This window comes from Ascaphus truei, chromosome 8 (assembly GCF_040206685.1).
Source record: "Ascaphus truei isolate aAscTru1 chromosome 8, aAscTru1.hap1, whole genome shotgun sequence".
In the NCBI taxonomy this organism is placed as follows: domain Eukaryota; kingdom Metazoa; phylum Chordata; class Amphibia; order Anura; family Ascaphidae; genus Ascaphus; species Ascaphus truei.
The window spans coordinates 52,564,768-52,583,410 of NC_134490.1; the positions used below are offsets into that span (position 1 = coordinate 52,564,768).

The 18,643-nt window shown below is 47.1% G+C and overlaps 2 protein-coding genes across 3 annotated transcripts in view; both read left to right on the plus strand.

Moving 5' to 3' along the window:
* LOC142501712 (inactive pancreatic lipase-related protein 1-like) overlaps positions 1 to 3,522 on the plus strand; it is a 148,975-nt gene extending 145,453 nt beyond the window's left edge. The window contains exons 8-11 of the mRNA XM_075611993.1: positions 1,165 to 1,284; positions 1,795 to 1,913; positions 3,165 to 3,296; positions 3,404 to 3,522. Of these exons, the coding sequence (XP_075468108.1) occupies positions 1,165 to 1,284; positions 1,795 to 1,913; positions 3,165 to 3,275 (350 nt within the window). The 3' untranslated portion in view covers positions 3,276 to 3,296; positions 3,404 to 3,522. The remainder of the gene's footprint in view (positions 1 to 1,164; positions 1,285 to 1,794; positions 1,914 to 3,164; positions 3,297 to 3,403) is intronic.
* Positions 3,523 to 10,159: 6,637 nt separating this feature from the next.
* Positions 10,160 to 18,643, plus strand: part of LOC142501714 (inactive pancreatic lipase-related protein 1-like) — a 36,629-nt gene continuing 28,145 nt past the window's right edge. For both annotated transcript variants that reach the window (XM_075611994.1, XM_075611995.1), the window contains exons 1-2: positions 10,160 to 10,296; positions 11,676 to 11,724. In XM_075611994.1, the coding sequence (XP_075468109.1) occupies positions 11,676 to 11,724 (49 nt within the window). In that variant the 5' untranslated portion in view covers positions 10,160 to 10,296. The remainder of the gene's footprint in view (positions 10,297 to 11,675; positions 11,725 to 18,643) is intronic.

The window sequence follows — 18,643 nt, forward strand, 5'->3', positions numbered from 1 at the left end:
CTTCTCGGCAGCTTCTCGCCAGGCAGCCTGTCTCGCCACAGGTTACTCGCCATTATTTCAAATGGTGGTGGTGCATTCAATCGCCAGGGATTCGGCCTTTCCTGCATACAGCGAGGGCAACACGCCAAAAACATGGCGAATTCGAACCCCTGGCGAATGCAATTTAATGCTGCTTAGTGCAAAGACCCCTATATCGGTTTCCTATGGACATAGTGACAATTTGAGCGCCAGGTATACCTTTTTCCATATCACACATCTGTATACAGGTTGGAGGTAACCTGCATTGTGGGAAGCCTTTGGCAGCTCCGTCCTTTTGTTAACACAATTGATTTTCAGCATTTGTTGTTTAATTTTTTGCACAAGAGCACAATATATGTTGTATGTAAAATTCACACACAAGGTTAAGCGCTGTTTAGTTAGGGATTTTTTTCAGTTAATTTTATTAATGTGTGAGGGAGTTGGCATTGGGGAAGCAGTAAGTGGGATTTTGCAGAGGTAGAGCTGTGAGAGCTGTTAATGTGTGAAGGAGTTGCTGTTGGGGAAGCAGTAAGTGGGATTGTGCGCAGGTGGAACTGTGAGAGCAGGTAATGTATGAGGGAGTTGGCGTTGGGGAAGCAGTAAATGGTATTATGCCGATGTAGGTCTGTGAGAGCAGGTAATGTGTGAAGGAGTTGGGGTTGGAGAAGCAGTAACAGGGATTGTAGGGAGGTAGAGCTGTGAAAGCAGGTAATGTGTTGCTTCAATGGGGCTCCCGTGTCATATCCTATGGATCAACGATCTCGGAGTTTAGATAATCTCAAATTTAGATTACCATCCATTGTAAAGGCAAATTTAAAGAAATAATCTGATACACAATTTGTATTAACTTTTTATAGTTCATATTTGCAATCGGACAAATGCCCAAAACAATTACCTCAGATTAGAAAAACTCATCAATCTATATAAAACCTTCACTTTGGTGCATTAAAAGGCATCAAAATCCTACAAAATCCAAAAAATCCTTTTACCATAGATTGTAATACCTCAAATGCATAGAGCATAGTAAAAAATTGCATTCCCAAAAATTATATATACAGTAGAAAAGGCTTTAAATATTCCACTACAATATATAACTTTGTCCTACAGTATAACTTCTTATTGCAATATGAAACATTTCTATTTCAGGATTTGGAATGAGCCAGGTCAGCGGTCATCTGGATTTCTTTCCAAACGGAGGTGTTAAGATGCCAGGATGTCCACAGAAAAAAGAAATTCCGAATGTGAATATTGAAGATATTACGAATGGTAAATATGATTCTTATAGGGGGCTAATATAGCTTGAAGTTCGTTGCTGACAAACTTAGATAACATATATCCTATGTACTGAAGAAATGGGATCTCTTCAAAGCCTCATGTTCCTCCTTTCATGAAGTGCGCTCAGCATCCTACGATACGTCGATCATTTATCTGTTGATGTCACAGGGAACTCCTGGAAACATAGCACTGTTACTATAGTGATTCACTTTAGTATTGTTGCAAACTATTAAAAACAAAATAGGTTTTCACTTTCTTTTTTTGGCCCTTCATTTCAAATTATTATTTTTAAAAAGTTCACATTTACTGTACATTGGTCAAATACTGATACTTGTCAGTATCCAACAACTGGCTTCATTTTCTAGTTGAGTTTTGCCAGGGTGCAGATGGTACTACGGGCAGGTTGCCATTTTCACTGCCGAGTTAAGAAAATGAGCTATGCATGTTGTCATTGGAAAATGAAGCCAAAGCCATTAATCATGGGTGTTGTTTATTTTCCAGGAGTCATTCAAATTTCTACTTGTAACCACGGGCGGGCAGTCAGATATTATATGGCCAGCATTACCAGCTCTAACATATTCACAAGCTACCCCTGTTCAAACTACAGCACCTATCAATCAGTAAGTGTCTCCCTAATGGGGATTTCATGTTCATTGAACCAGCTACTACTGTATTACAACAATGTCTATTTAATGAGTTAATGAGCTAGTGTTACTTTGTTGCAGAAATGTAAAAGCATGTGGTGCAAATAAATCATCAAATCGTTAAAACCTTAATAAGCCAGCGGTCTCATCCGTTGGATCTCCCCCAACCCGCCTCTTCTCATCTGTGTGGTCTCCCCCAATCCGTCTCTTCTCATCCGTGGGATCTCCCCCAACCTGCCTCTTCTCATCTGTGGGATCTCCCCCAACCTGCCTCTTCTCATCTGTGTGGTCTCCCCCAATCCGTCTCTTCTCATCCGTGGGATCTCCCCCAACCTGCCTCTTCTCATCTGTGGGATCTCCCCCAACCTGCCTCTTCTCATCTGTGGGATCTCCCCCAACCCGTCTCTTCTCATCCGTGGGATCTCCCCCAACCTGCCTCTTATCTGTGGGATCTCCCCCAACCCACCTCTTCTCATTTATGGGGTCTCCCCCAACCCACCTCTTCTCATCAGATCTTCTCCCAGTTTCTTTCACCTCCGTCTCTTCATTGTTTGTGCTACCTCTTACCATATGCTTTTAGGCACATATTGGCTGTGTAACATCAAAGTGTCACATATAAAGTGTCTGTGGAGTTAATTTTGGAGTTGAAATTGGAGGTGAAGACTACAAAAATATCTGGGCTCTGCATTACAACAACGCCTTTGCAACTGTGAGAACTTAACTGTCTAAATGCTTTGATTATTTGTACTCTTCCTATCCTCCAATACCTGGGAAGTCTCAGAATGACATACAAACATGGCCAAACAAGGGCAAACATATACAGAAGGTGAGAGCCCTGATCCTGAGAGCTTACAATCTAGAGGGAATAAGGGGCAATGTTGAAACAAAAGGTAAAGTGGCGTCTCGTGTGGGATGGAGTATGGTCCAGCCAAAGCTGAATTTATTAAGATTGGGGGGAGGGAGGGCTGTGAAGTGCTGGAAAAGAGTATAGTTCCATTCCAGCTTACTGAATAAGGACATTAATCTTTCACTGTATGTTGCTTCGGCCTCATTTTGAATCCTATTTTACCTGTTATCTTAGATAACTCCATGATTATTTTTAATGCTGGAGAAGCATGTACAGTAATGCATTGCTGTATTAAAAGTGTCCATGGTGAGCAAAGTGATTTGCAATTCATGGTAGACTTTGTTTTTCACCGTAATGTCATTAAATCTGTTATTCTACAGGGTGGCTGCAAAACGTGCCCCAGTGCCGGATGTCCTAAGATGGGTCACTTCGCTGATACCTACCGGGGAGTAACATCCGCCAGCCAAGTGTTTTATCTAAACACACCATAGTACAACACTGACGCACACCCGGTAAGCCACGCAGTTTATATTTTCTTGTGATAGCAAAAGATTTTCTTTTTAAAAACAAAATCCCTATTCTTTTTTAATCTTGTTGTCAAATCTGTTTTTGTTTCCAGGTAAAGACACTTGTGGCCAAAAAAACTTCAATGAAATAAATGCAAAGACCAGAGTTTAGCATAAAATCTGCAGAAACTGGCTGTATTTAATGCATAAATAAAGGCTATTGGTGGGTGTATGTCTGTTTCTGTTGTAGAAAATGTTTCAGTGATATTTCTTTTATCTTAGCTACTTGCAGCATTAACAATCTTAAGTTGGCAGGATATCACACATGTGCACAATTCACTGCAATGCTGAGGCTATTTCTTCTCACTTCCTTTCAAGAATCAAGAGGTTGGAGACGCATATGAATTCTTGCTATTGCCTTTGAGTTTTTTAGTGTTGATAAAGGTGGTATTGAAAAAGTTACATGAAAGTCTCTTCTCAGAGAACCAATATCACAGATCAACTATGCTTGTTAGAATTAATTAATAGAAAATCTGTAATGAAGACATGACATTCTCATGCCCACTGCTTAACACATGGGTTCTAAACTGCAGTCCTCAAGACCCCCCCAACAGGTCAGGTTCTCAGGATATCCCTGCTTCAGCACAGGTGGCTCACAGTGACTCACTCTTTGACTGAGCCACTGATTGAGTCACCTGTGTTGAAGCAGAGATATCCTTAAAAACTGACCTGTTGGGGGGTCTTGAGGACTGGAGTTAAGAACCCCTGGCTTAAAATGTTATATCTTTGTATCTTCCGTTTGAACATGGGATGTTTGAGATATTTGAACTTGTTTGAAGAACCAGAGTGTAAATGGGTTCTGCAGTGCTTTAATCTGGTTTACTCTTTCACTGCTTAAAGGGGATCCCCAAATGTATCTATCATGATGTACTGCAATCTCCATATTAAAAGAAGTAAATCGGCAAATAGTTTAAGAGAAGGTCAGCAGTTACACAAGAGGCAGGTGGCGTTATCTGCTTTGTTGCAGAAATGTAATTTCCCATATCAGGATAATAGTTTTGTACTTGACGTTAGGACAGCTAGAGTTACCCCTGGTCCCCAATACCCAAGCCAATTAAACACAGACTCCAGGTTGGGGTAAAATGTCCACAGGTTTTAGTAAAATAACATCCCCCCAGACCAGCAGCTTCAGATTGCACACATCCATGATTATTTTAAACCACCTCCATCAGGAAGACGCCCAAACCCACCATCCGTAATCAGTCCAGCAGTAGATCCATAAAATACCACTGGACAAATTGGAAGGACATTACCAGACCGGGCACCATAACCTGAGACCAGCAACACCGTCCCCACCTTATCTCCACTGGATCGCTGATCCAACCTTGCCATGTGCAATCTGAACACCTTCCTATCGCCAGAAGCCGGGCAATTTTAACCCCTAAAATTTGCTTGGTCCCCCACGAAATCCAGAGCACTGTCCAACCATTCTTTGAGGCACATATTAAAGATGTCTAGAGCTATATCTGATAGAAGAACCCAATCCACCTTATACAAACTTGACAATTACCCATCCAGATTCCTATGCCTGAGAGAGATGCCCCCAGACTCCCAACAAAATTGGCCACCCCTTTATTCAAATTCCTCCTACCTTTCTCTATAGCCCTGTCATATTTGGTTCCCTGCCATTCCTGCCTCGCCACCACTTCGGGCCACACAACCACCTGAGAACTGAAGGCTATATAAATCTGGACTGTATCCCTCTTTATTGGAAAAACAAGTAAATCGTCCGAACCCTACCTAGGTCATTTCCGCCAACATGTAATATTAACAAAGCCTGGTGCCTGTTCATCCTTAAGAAGAGTCTGAGCCCAACGCATACCCTGCAACCCAAACCATGATACCTCAGTCATAGACCCAGATATCTACAGCTACTTTCCATAAGGCCTACGAGCTACCCTCTTCTTGGCCATATGGTTGTAAGAATCACTGCATACCCCACCTCAGCGAGGGAAACAACCTAAATGAAGGAATAAACATGTTTCAGGATTTTAACACACCTCCCAGCCTAGACGAACATAGTTCTTAAAACACTGCGACTCCCAACTACCATTCTCCTGGTATCCTCCTAACCTAAATCTAGTCGCCTCTGTAGCCGTACCTATTCTAAAAGAGTGCGGCGCGAACTCAGCTTAACGGATGCCAAACTGTTGTGCAAAGTACTTCTAAAAGCCCTGGTGAACTGAAACCACGTAAGTAGGGCCCCACCACAATGAATAAAAAATGGAACCTGATTACGCCACTCATCTGCCCCTCCCCCCATTGTGCTTACGGGGCAGATATTCTCCTGACCTAGTACCTCTAGTGAAACCAACAGCTAAGTTAGCTAGATTCCAAACAAAAAACCTCATTGCTGCTTGATCCACCACCCCTTCAATTCCACCATAAACCCACGGGCCACAACCTTGAAGTGGAAACTAACTCCTCAACCTTCAGTGCCCTGAAAAATGCTAACACAAAAGAGGCCCTAAAAAAACACCTCAATTTGAAAAACACATTGCTATCAGTGTCTTGTAAAGTTGTTTCAGCGAGGCCCAGCGATACTGGCTGTCTTCTGTCCTCAGAAGGCGTTATCCTTCTCCATCCCAACACATCCCTTACCTCGTACAATTTAAAGAAAAAGGAGATACCTGCCAATTTCCTTTCCATGGAGCTAGGGGCCATATCATACTCCACCAGTCCCCATTAATATACCACCATGCCCCCATCTTGCTTTTTATACATCTGCAGAGCTCCAAAGGCTTCTATCAATTCCCACCACTCTCCAAGGCCCCGCGTACGATGCCCAAGTCGCTGGTTGCCAAAGACTTCCTTATCGCATCCACCACTCCTCCAACCCAAGCTCCATCAATGATCCCTCCGCCTCTTGTACCAGCTTCCAAAACAATCCCACTTTGGAATGAGACAGTTTTTCAGTTATGATATTTTTCAGCTCTGGAACATGCTAAAACAAAAAGGGATACCGGCGCCTAATGAGTCCAAATAGTGGAATCCTGGATATCCAGTAGAGATAGCTCAAGTCCCAGGATGATCAACAGTCTCTTAGTCTTTAGATGATCAGATAGGACTTCGTTCATGGGAAGTGGAACATGAAATGAAAAAAGAGATATTTAGTGCAACACAGCTTTAACGAATTACACAGACATAAATTTGCAAACTGGCTGACAATGATGACAAGACAGACAGACACACCAAGACAGATAAACACAAAGCAAAGCTAATGATAAAAATTAGTTTAATATAACTAAGTAAGTAAAAATGTTGGACAAAATCTGGAACGCCGCTCCGGTCGGTTAAAACCTGAATAACACTCACAGGATGGCAGATGGTTAATGGCAGTGAACTGGTGTGGACTCTTCTCCACGTGTAGAGGGTCCGCAGAGTGCCCTGGAAGCGGTGCGATCCTTCTGTGTCTCCTGGTTGGCAAGAACCGGAAATGGCCATTTTATTGAGTTTGGACACTATTTTGGATAAGCAGTACAAGTGCTGAGTGCTGTGGCTTAGTGATAGAGGGACATTGAGGCACGGATTGCGGTTTCCTTTGGCTTCGTTGGAGATTTGCCAGGCCTTGACGCCACATCCGGTGACGTCACTACCGGTTCCGGCACACGACGGAGACGCCATTTCCGGTTCTTGCCAACCAGGAGACACAGAAGGATCACACGGCTTCCAGGGCACTCTGCGGACCCTCTACACGTGGAGAACAGTCCACACCAGTTCACTGCCATTAACCATCTGCCATCCTGTGAGTGTTATTCAGGTTTTAACCGACCGGAGCGGCGTTCCAGATTTTGTCCAACATTTTTACTTACTTAGTTATATTAAACTAATTTTTATCATTAGCTTTGCTTTGTGTTTATCTGTCTTGGTGTGTCTGTCTGTCTTGTCATCATTGTCAGCCAGTTTGCAAATTTATGTCTGTGTAATTCGTTAAAGCTGTGTTGCACTAAATTTCTCTTTTTTCATTTCATGTTCCACTTCCCATGAACGAAGTCCTATCTGATCATCTAAAGACTAAGAGACTGTTGATCATCCTGGGACTTGAGCTATCTCTACTGGATATCCAGGATTCCACTATTTGGACTCATTAGGCGCCGGTATCCCTTTTTGTTTTATGCTGTTTATTCTGATTGTACCATCAGTTCACCATCAGGCTGCCTTTCTACCACTAGGGCTCACCCTCAAAGCAGGGTATATTGTCTAATTCCCATTAGCGCTACTATACATCACCTTTTCTTTTTCTCTGGAACATGCTAAGCCCTAAAATAAATATTATCCGATACAGAAAGGAGCACTAAACTTCTCAGCAAGTGCAAAATCGGGGGAGAGCTGGCCATCAACCCGTTCACTGCCTCCACTGCTCCCATGTTAACAGGCCTGAACACAAACCTTTTATTGAATAATAACACCCCCCACAATTCCACAGCCCCCACTACTGAGAAACATTCCTAGAAAGGTTACATTTTTGACCAACCCTTCTTCCACTTAGGCTTGAGGCGAGCTCTCTACACACCATTTAATGGAGGGGGAAGGGGGAGGGAGGGGAGCTTGCAGCTGGAGCTTGAAGTCATTGAACAGTGATCTAGAATTTTTTGCATGGGTGTCCGTGGGTCCTTTGGTGTCCCTGTGGTTGTCCAGGGGCCTCCGGGTGGTCCCCATGGTTGTCCTAGGTCCTCTGGGTTATCCCCGTAGGAGTCCGGGGCCCAACGCATGTCTAGGGGTCCTCAGGTGGTCTCTGCAGGGGTAAAACTTGCACTTACCCCTGCCATGATGAAGGCTGCCCTCATCACTGTCCTTGATCTCCGTGGGCAGCAACAGTACAATAAAAAAATACAAACTAATGGCCCCTAACCCCTAATCACCTTTGCGGTTAGTATCCTCTATAGTAATTAAATGGTTAACCCACCCTCCCTCTCTACCCATCGTTGCTGCCAATGGAGGACATGGACCCTTATGAGGATCAGGACGGCCTTCATCCTGGCAGGCTGGCAGGGGTAATTGCAAGTTTTATTTACTTTATGCTGCTCGTATATGTTTTATTTAAAATGGGCAAATACACGATTATTCACAGGATTGATACCGTAGGCCCCCAGATGCCTGCGGACACCCGTTGGGCCCCCGGACACCTACTACGACAAACCAAGGACTCTCAGATACCCGTGGAGACCACCAAAGGACCCCCGCCGGCCTCTGGTATCAATCCTGTGCATAAAAAATAAAAAATGCTTTTATGTGGGGTACAGGGGGTGGGTTGTGTATTGGTGGGTAGTAGATATTGTAATGTTTATTTGGGGCAGAGGGGGTGAGTGAAGGCCCAAGTACCCCCTTCACTCATCCTCTCTGCCCCAATAAACCTTTTATTGTGCCTTATCCCCTTCATTGCCTTAGCGGCTAGCCTCTAAGGTAAGAAAGCTGCTTTAATGTTATTTTTACTAATATCGTGCGAGAGCAGGGGTCTCCTGAGCTGAACCGCTTTGATTTCTGCCTGTGGGACCCTCTGCTTCCTGAGTTACAGGCCCTGGTATGGGGCATCGGGTGCCGATATCACCGCCATTTTTAAAACGGCCACGTCACATGACCGGGGGATTTAAATTCCAGGGTCTGTAACTCGGGAAGCAGGGTGTCCCCGAGGCTGAAATCAACGCGGTTCAGCTCAGGAGACCCCATGCTCCCGCACACTATTAGTAAAAATTTAATTAAAGCAGCTTCATTACCATAGTGGATAGCCGCTACGGTTACAATTTTATTTGAACTTTATTTGTTTTGAGATTAGTGTACAGGAGCAGGGGGTTTTCTGAGGTGAACCATGTTGATTTCTTTCTCGGGGACCCCCTACTTCCCGAGATACAAGCCCCGTTATGGGGTGCCAGTATGCCAGTGAAGGATTTAAATCCCCCGGTCACGTGACGAGGGAGATTTAAAAGCACAGGCGATACCTCATAATGGGGCCTGTATCTCGGGAAGTAGGGGGTCCCCGAGGCTGAAATCAATGCGGTTCAGCTCAGGAGACCCCTGCTCCCACAAAATATTATCAAAATCATTTTTTTATTGCACGATCGCCTGTAAGAGCCATGAATGGAGACCCAGCTCTTCCAGGCTGCAGTGTTTTCTATCAGTTCACTTCACTAGGTTTTATAGTGCGATAGCACTGATGAAAAAAACTGGTCGGGCGATCGTGCTTTTTTTCTATCGGCCCTTAAAAAAAATTGCCTTCATTCTTAGTGAATACCATTTTTGCCCTCATGTCTTAGTACACGTTGAATCAATGCAAAGTCGCCCGAGAATGCACTGATTTTATCACCACTTTGTGAATAGGCCCCTTAGTGTCATCAGTAAAGATGGAGATGCTCTCTATGCCAACCTCAAGGTCATTTATAAACAAGCTAAAAAGCAGGAGTCCCAGTACCGATCCTTGAGGTACTCCACTCACAACTATAGCCCAACCTGAAAAGGTTCCATTTATGACTATGTTGTTTATCCTTCAACCACTTTTCAATCCGGGTGCAAATATTTGTACTGATTCCAATATGCTTTATTTTGTGCACCAACCTCGTGTGGAACCGTATCAAGAGCCTTTGCAAAATCTATGTTGACCACATCAACTGCATTACCCTGGTCTAAATTCCTACTTACCTTCTCAAAGAAACAAATAACCAAAAACAAGTTGTCTGTGACCTTCTCCCGCAACAGTTTATGTTGTGAATATAATGTTGCAGTTCTACCCACGAATCAGGGCCTGGGCACGTAGGCAGCAACTGGCCCTGAATGTTGCAATTTGCTGGGTTAAGGGTATAAACATGTGGGGAGGGAGACCCCCAGCTAACTCAAGATTTAGTTTGAGCTCCAGTGCTGGTCCCAGTGCTGAAAACCAGGCACTGTGCAGGAAGCATAACAGGGGAAATCTCTGACAGAAGGTCCCTGAAGGTTATCCCCAGATTCCGCAATTGTAAGTACAGCTTAACCCTGTTATAGCGCGGTCCTCGGGGGCTACCCGTGACCACCGCGTTATAAACGGGGTTGCGGGAAAAAAATGGCCGTCGTTTTTTTTTTTTTTTTTTTAAGTTTTTTTTTTTTTTGTGGTGTTACCGTGTCCGCCGGAGGGGGAAAGCTGAGAACTCTCCCAGCGTTCCCAGACCCGGTGGGGCAGCGTTAACAGCACACAGCACTTACCCGGCATCTGGCAGCTCTTCTCCCTGTTTCTGCTTCCTGCTTCTGCTTCCGAGAACAAGCTCCCTTAAAGAGACAGTGTGTCTATGTGTGTGTGTGTGTGTCAGTGTGTGCAGTGTACTGTGAGTGTGTGCAGTGTACTGTGAGTGTATGCAGTGTACTGTGAGTGTATGCAGTGTGCTGTGAATGTGTGAGTGTGTACTGAGTGTGTGCAATGTCCTGTGTGTGTGGAGTGTGCTGAGAGTGTGTGTAGTGTGCTGTGAGTATGTGCATTGTGCTGTGTGTGTGCAGTGTGCTGTGGGTATGCAGTGCGCTGTGAGTGTGTGCAGTGAGTGTGTACGGTGTGCGCAAAAAATAAATAAATAAATAAAAATTCTCTTTTTTTTTTTTAATTCTGGGCCCACGCTCAAACCGCGTTCTAAGCGGATCGCGCTATAAGGGGTTGAGCTGTATGTGTGTTTTCTGTTTGTCAGTTGTGGATATTTTTTCCTATAAATTAATTTTATAAACTCGTGTTTCTGTCTGGAGATATTGATCTCTGGTATTAGTCCTGGGCTCCCGTGACATTACATATTTAAAATGTTTAATTTATGTGGAATAGAGTTATAGTAATACAACGTTTTAATTCAAACTTAAAATATACCTGATGGGGCTGCGATCTTGCAACAGACATGCTTTTCTCTATTATATGCAGGTTTTAGTTGTATATCACATTAGGGTATAGGGATTTAACTGCTCTATGTACGTTCCAGCGTCTACACATTAGCAAACATATCGGTTTGCACCAACATGGGATAAATATTAGGTTAGAGATCGCATCGCAGATGAGGGAATTAAGGCAATATGCATTGCAATAACATGTAAGGCCTCGGCCATGGTTACTCCTGGCGTGCAGAGGCGCGCTGAGGCTGAGGGAAAGCGGGTGCTTTCCCTGGCCTTAGACAGCGCGCTGTCCAGGGGCATGTCGGCGGGCGGCCAGTGACGTCATGGAGCTGGTTCGTCCTTATTGGGCAAACCGCTCACGTGATCGGCCCTGCGCAAGCGCGAACATTTAAAATTTCCCCAAAACCTACGCTTCCGCTCGCTTGCGGAAGCCTAGGCGAGCCCCTACTAAAGCCGCTCTCAATAGCTATTGAATTTCTTTTTGCTTCTCCGTAGATGTTGGTAATCTGGTCTGTGGGTCTCTTTTTCCTGGGAGCTGTAAAGGGTAAAGTATTAATGTATTTTTATAAAAAAAAAAATGTCCCCACAATCTGTATTTTACGTGGTCTCCTTTTATGTAATATTCTACTGTCTCATAGTGTTACCAGAATGCACAATACTATATATGTGTAACACAGTTTCCCCCGCCCCAATCACAGATAGGGACCATGTGGGGAAATCTACATATGTTACCAGGTGTTGTGCAAAACCTGTTAGGCTCACAGGAGGCCTGAACCTCCGCCACTGGGAGCCTGGGTTGTATCTCGGAACGTACTGCTTACAGCGCCTCCACCTGTGCAGGGATTCTAGTGTGTAAAATAACCCCGTACACAGGAACCACATACAGTAAGTACTTACACCAGGGTACGGATAAAACGGTTTACTATCTGCACTAAAACATAACATCACATACAGCAACAATAGCAACACAGCAGTGTCACCCTTTAACCTGGCCTCACTGGGCCGCAACCCCCCAGCATATTCCAAAGTGTCCCAAATGTTCCACAACTCCACCCAAGTATGAGACAGTGCTGCCCACTAGATGGTGTATAGTTGGTGCACTTGGTGTATACTTGCCCGGGGCTCCTGCACCCGGGTACAGCAGAATAACGATAAGAGGATCCGTCTGCATCCAGCACTGAATCCGCAGCAATGGTGTCCTCTTCCAATTCAGAGGTTTCCCCTCTGGGTGATCTCACCGTCAGATAGTCTCTATTATGAATGAGGTAGGTCTGGTCCCAGTCCACACTTGTCAGTGGCTCGCAGCACTGCAGCTGTGCCCTTGAACGTAACAAATAACTAAAGGGGCAGTGCACCTACCTAGTGCCTGTCCCTGTCGAAACCACAATCTATGGTATGGCTCAGGGCCTCTCTGGGGCCTAGAGGCGGTGGGGGGGGGGGGTAACCTTGCCTAGTATGCAGTGGCTACTGCTCCTTACACACACCCTTCCCTAACCTGTTCCCAGCTCTGACTAACTCATGTGCTTCACTGTTTGCTTCCTGACTGCACACAACAATGTATCCAAATGCAGCATGAGAATCTGTTAGCCTTAGTGGTTGTCTGGCTGCATGTGATCTGGGTGAAAGGGCAGTCCCAAAGGCTGCTGGGAGTTGTAGTCCACTCAGGACCTCTTTAGCATTGGGGCTAGGGATCCCTGCACTATGGAGCGCCATCTGCGACCTGCCTCCCTCTATGTAATGGCCGCCGCATCCCCTGGGGCTACACTGTGCAGGTGCGAGCTTCCGCGCATGCGCAAACGCACACAAAATGGCGGCGCCGGACTGCAGATGCCGCCGGGGGCCCCCGGCGACACGCTCACCCCTGCAGCTCCCTGACACAGCGCAGGGGACCCCCGCTAAGCAGAGGTAAGGGGGGCCAGGGGGAACCCTTTTACATATGTTTATATGCACTTAGTTTGTGTTTTTGTTTGTTTCTTTAATTATAATTTACAAGGCATTTAACTTTCCAGCAGCATCAGCGTGCATTGCAAAGGCCATAGAACAGTCACTGTGCTAAGCAAAGAATTAGCTAAAAAGAAAGCTAAATCCAAACATATATTGTATATCTAGTGCCAGAGCTGGCAACATCACGATATAGAGCCATACAATGATTAAGAGGTTGTGTCTTCAACTCACAATTCTCACAACTGATATCTTGTGGAGAACAGGTACCCTTCTGTAAAATGAATAGAGGTATTGAGCGTGTATTCATTATGATGGAAGGGTGTCAAATTAATTTCCGATTCAAGAATAAAACAACTAGAGGCATGGAGACTTCCGGTGACGTCACCGCAGATGGTTAGCTAGGAGGAGAGCTCCCGGCACCCTCGCACTAAAGCTATCAGAAAAAGCAATTTCCCCAAGCCCAAACTTCCAGAAACTGATATCCACCCCTGCCGCTAACATCAGGGAGATGTCGGGAAGGGTCAAAAGCGAAACCAGAACCTGGTCACGAAGTTCTTCGCTCCGGCCCCGCGCCAGGCAGACCTCAGCCCTGGAACACAAGATGGCGTCGAGGAGGAGCCGGAGCACGCGGCGCACAGCGGCCTACACGACCAACCTGAAACGGACCCCCGGTCCTAAATAAAGAATTCTTTGACTCTCTCATAGCCAAGATGAGAAGGGGGGTACAGGAGGACACAGAGAAGGCCCTACAGATCATCCGAGCAGAGGTGTGAGCCCTCACAGAAAGAACCGAGGATCTGGAGGCCAAAATGGAGGGAGTCTCCAACGCCCAGGCTGAGACCCACGAGGAAGTCTCAAGATGTGGGGATGCGATCCGCGACCTACAAAACGCTCTCGAAGACCTCGAAAATAGGGAGAGGAGGCATAACATCTGCCTTAGAAATATCCCAGAGGCCATCTCCCACGAGGAACTTCAACCCTACCTCCGCAGACTATTTCTACAACTGGTGCCTGACCTATCCGAGCACGAACTGCACACGGACCGTGCCCATCGGGCTCTGGGCCCAAAATCATCGGATCCCAACCGGCACAGGGACGTGGTGCTCAGAATGCACGCCTACTCCGCGAAAGAGCGGATCATGGCGGCCGCCAGAAATCTGTGTACCGTCACGATGGACGGAGTGGACATCCAACTCTTTAATGACCTCTCCCGACTGATGGTGAATAAAAGAAGCGCAATGAGACCACTCACCACTTACCTTTGTGACCAGGGGGTTAAATATCGCTGGTGGTTCCCCTTTAAGCTCGTGGTGCTCCGCAACGGACGCCACTACACCATATCTGCCCCTGAGGATACGAGGGACTTCCTCAAAGCCTTGGGGATCACCCCTCCACAGAAGAATGACCGCCCCCCCCCTCGTGTGGCTGCAGGATCGGACCCCCAGGACACCCCTCGTTCGTTGGAGAGGCTGGCTAGCCAAAGACTCCGGTGATCGCCCCCCTCCCCCACCTTGATGATCCCGCTGTTCCCCGTATTCGAAGAAAACCGGGGGCGCCCTCTTCGGCGTCCTACGCATACCGTGCCCCAACAATACTATCCCTCCCTCAAACATACCATGCAGTTTCCCTCGAACTCGTAAGCTAAGCCCAGCCGAAGGCGCAGCCAGACCCAGAAGAAACCCCTACTACAGTAAAGATGTCGGCAGGGGATCCTTCCTCCCCCCTCCTCCCCCCCCCACAACGTCTCTGTCCCCCCAAGACGGTCCGCCCACCGAAGACGACCCCCCGACCGCTTACTTACCCCCACAAGTCATGCCTCCACCTCCGTCTGCCCTCAAACAGAGGCGGTGTCCAGAATCAGCCTCCCTCGCCCTCCTCCCTGGTACTAGGCGCTTGCGGACATTGGGATTCGTTAAAGATGGCCGCCACGAAAACATCCAGCCTCCATGAAGCCCTAGGGGTCCGAAGGCACCACAACACTAAGCCCCCCTTCCCTTCCCCTCCCCTCCCCCACCACCCATATACCCCCCCTCCACCCTCCCCCCACCTCTCCACCCCCCCCCATCCTCCCCCGCCGCCCCCCCCTACCTCCTCTCCTTCCTCCCCCTCCCGCTCTCTCCCCCCCTCTCCCCCCCCCACACCCCCTTCAACTAAGGAAACCTCTCCACTTACCCCACCAATCTGCCCGACGCGAGTGGAATCTTCCCTGCACCTATTGAAACCAAGCAGCCTGCCGCTGAAATCATCAAACCTGTGCCGCTCGTCTCGCCCCGTGGAGGTCGTCCACTCCAAGTTCCAGATGTTCTGCTCTGCTCCAGGCCCCCCCCCGTCGGACTCGGAACCTGCTGCAAGAACCCGTCGGCGCCCTGAAACTTTCTGAGACGCTCCTTTTCCAGGGACGGATACCCGGTGCCTCTTTCCCCTCCGAACCGCGGAGGGCAGGTCGTATGCTCGAACCCTGGCTCCCCACCTATTTCCCCCTCCTCCCCCCCCACGTTAGGCCTAGATTCTCCCCAATCCGCAATGAGAGGATGCCCCCCTTTCTATATTTTGGGTGGAAGCACTCCTCTGGCCTTCCCCCCCCTCTACCCCCGAAGAGACCCCCGGCAGCAACCCCCTCTCCCTTCTCCCCCCCCTCCCTTTCCCACAAGCCGGATCGAGGAACAGTCCAGCTTGCCTCCAATGGACATGGGGGGTCTCCATTATGCCCCAATATGTCCTATTATCTTCCCAAATGGACTAGAGGTTACATAATAGTTCCCGCAGCTCTCTATTGCTATTTGTACATGAACCCTTCCTCGCTCTATCTCCCCCTGCGATAAGGTCGGTTCCCCTCCCCCCTAACGTTGTTCTAGTAATGTGATTTATATGTCTCCGGTTTGTCTCACTACTGTAATGCAATGGGGTCACGACCCAGAACAAGTATGACTAGCACTATACGAACAAACCCCATTTTTTAGGCCCATGTTATACTACTGCTTTGTTGAGACATTTGAATCATGAATAGGTGGGAACAGCCCTACTGTGGGAAACCCAATCGTCAAAACCTCTGCGTACAAATGGAAACTTAACGATTCGCTCCTTAATGACCCACAGGTGGTCAAAACGATCAAACAAAAACTAAGCACTTTTTTCCAAATAAATAAAGGCTCGGTCTCAGCAGCAGCAATGCTATGGGAAGCGCACAAAGCCACCATTAGAGGAGACCTTATCTCTTTAGCCTCCTATAAGAAAAAATTGAAACAAAAAGCTCAAAAAGAACTCACTGAAAAGATTCTGGCCCTAGAACGCCAACATAAGCAGTCCTCCTCGAAAAAAGTGCTTAGAACCCTTGATAAGACAAGATCGGAACTAAAAGTACTGCAGCTTGACGAGGTAGAGAGAGCGTTGAAATGGACTAACCAGAAGTTCTACGATAGGGGCAATATGGCGGATAAGCTCCTGGCCTCGAAATTAAGAGGCGTTAGGGCCAAGTTCCAGATCACGAAAATCAGAACAAAAAAAGGTCGTATAACGAAAAAGAAATAGCGCAAGAATTCGCGGAATTCTATACAGACTTATACAATCTCCACCCCCCCAGTCAGAAACACGATAGCGCCAAGGCGGCCTCGGAGTACCTAACCCAATGTAACCTCCCATCCCTCTCATTGGAGGAGCTTGAGTTCCTGAACCAGGATATATCCCAAGAGGAGCTATCTAAGGCCATCTCCGCACTTAAAATAGCTAAGACACCCGGGCCAGACGGGTTTTCCAACGCTTATTATAAGAAATTTGCAGCATCCCTCTCCCCTTATCTCCTGGAAATGTTCAATTCCTTCCTCCAAGGAGAACCGATCCCAAGCACAATATCAGCAGCCAACCTTGCCATCATTCATAAGGAGGGTAGGGACCCGCTTCAATGCGGTAGTTACCGCCCGATATCCCTACTCAATACTGACCTCAAGCTTTTCAGTAAGATCCTGGCAAACAGACTGAACCCTATTCTCCCCAGATTGATTCATATAGACCAGGTGGGCTTTGTGTCAGGAAGACAGGCCTCTGACAATACCCGCAAAATTATTAATATTATAGACCACGTGCACCTCAAACAGTCCCAGGCCTTGATACTTAGTCTTGACGCCGAAAAGGCTTTCGACCGAATCAAATGGTCCTTTCTAGACCAAACTATGCTCCGGTTTGGTTTCTCAGGCCCATTCCTCGAAGGGGTGCGAGCCCTCTATACCAACCCCACCCCTCTCTTAAAACTCCCAGGTGGGCTCTCCAACCCAATAACGATCAAAAATGGTACCAGGCAAGGTTGCCCCCTATCCCCCCTACTATTTGCCCTGTGCATAGAGCCTCTAGCTGCTAGGATCAGAGCTGAACCCAGCATAAAGGGCATTCCAATCGCAGACAGGGAATACAAAATATCCCTGTTTGCGGATGATGTTATTCTAACCTTGACTGAACCGCACACTTCCCTCCCCAACCTTGAGAAACTGTTGGATCAATTTAGTCGATTGTCTGATTACAAAATAAACACGGACAAATCTGAAGCCCTCAACATCTCCCTCCTAGACCCTACATGGAAACTCTTACAAAATAATTTTAAATACAAGTGGAATAACTCGCATATCAAATATCTAGGGATAAAAATAGCGAGCTCGTACGACTCACTGTATCACGCCAACTACCCCCCTCTCTTCCGCCAGATCAAGAGAGACCTGGAGGCCTGGCATGCCCATCAGATTTCTTGGTTTGGAAGAATTGTGTCCGCCAAAATGAATGTCCTCCCCCGATTACTTTACTACTTTCAGACCCTCCCTGTCCCTTTCCCACTAGCAGAATTGCGAAATATCCAAGCCCACATTCTCCGCTTTATATGGCAGCAACGAAGACCTAGGTTTCCGAGATCGGTGCTTTTGGCGTCAAAGACGAGATGGGTCCTGGGGGCCCCGGATGTAGTCAGATATTACCAGGCGGCCCAGCTGAGGCAGGCGGTGGTATGGAACAACCTCCCGACCTCTAATTGCTGGTTAGAAATAGAGACGCACCACGCGTCCCCCACCCCCCTCTCAGCCCTACTATGGTCTCAGACCCACAAAAGCAGAAAGCCCCAGAGATTCGACCTCGAGGCAATGAGATGCACGTGGTCAACATGGATTAAAACCAAAGGGAAACATGGCCTAGCTTCATCCCCCTCACAACTCACCCCCATTTTCGGGAACCCGGACTTCCCACCCGGCTGCTCCCGTACCCAATTCGGCCAATTTCAGGGCCTAAATATCAGAGTTATTGCGGATCTGCTGGAAAGTGATGAGGTCTTGCCCTTTCAAGAACTTAGGAATAAATTATCGTCCCCCGACCTCCCCATGTTTCAATACCTGCAGATTAGGCACTTCCGGAGAGCCCAATCCCCTAGCCTAAAATTCCCAGGGCATTCCAGATTCGAGACCCTATGTCTCAAAGGGGAGTATCAGAAGGGCTTAATCTCTGAGGTATACAAAATATTGGAGGCCGCCCAATCCCCCCCACTCACT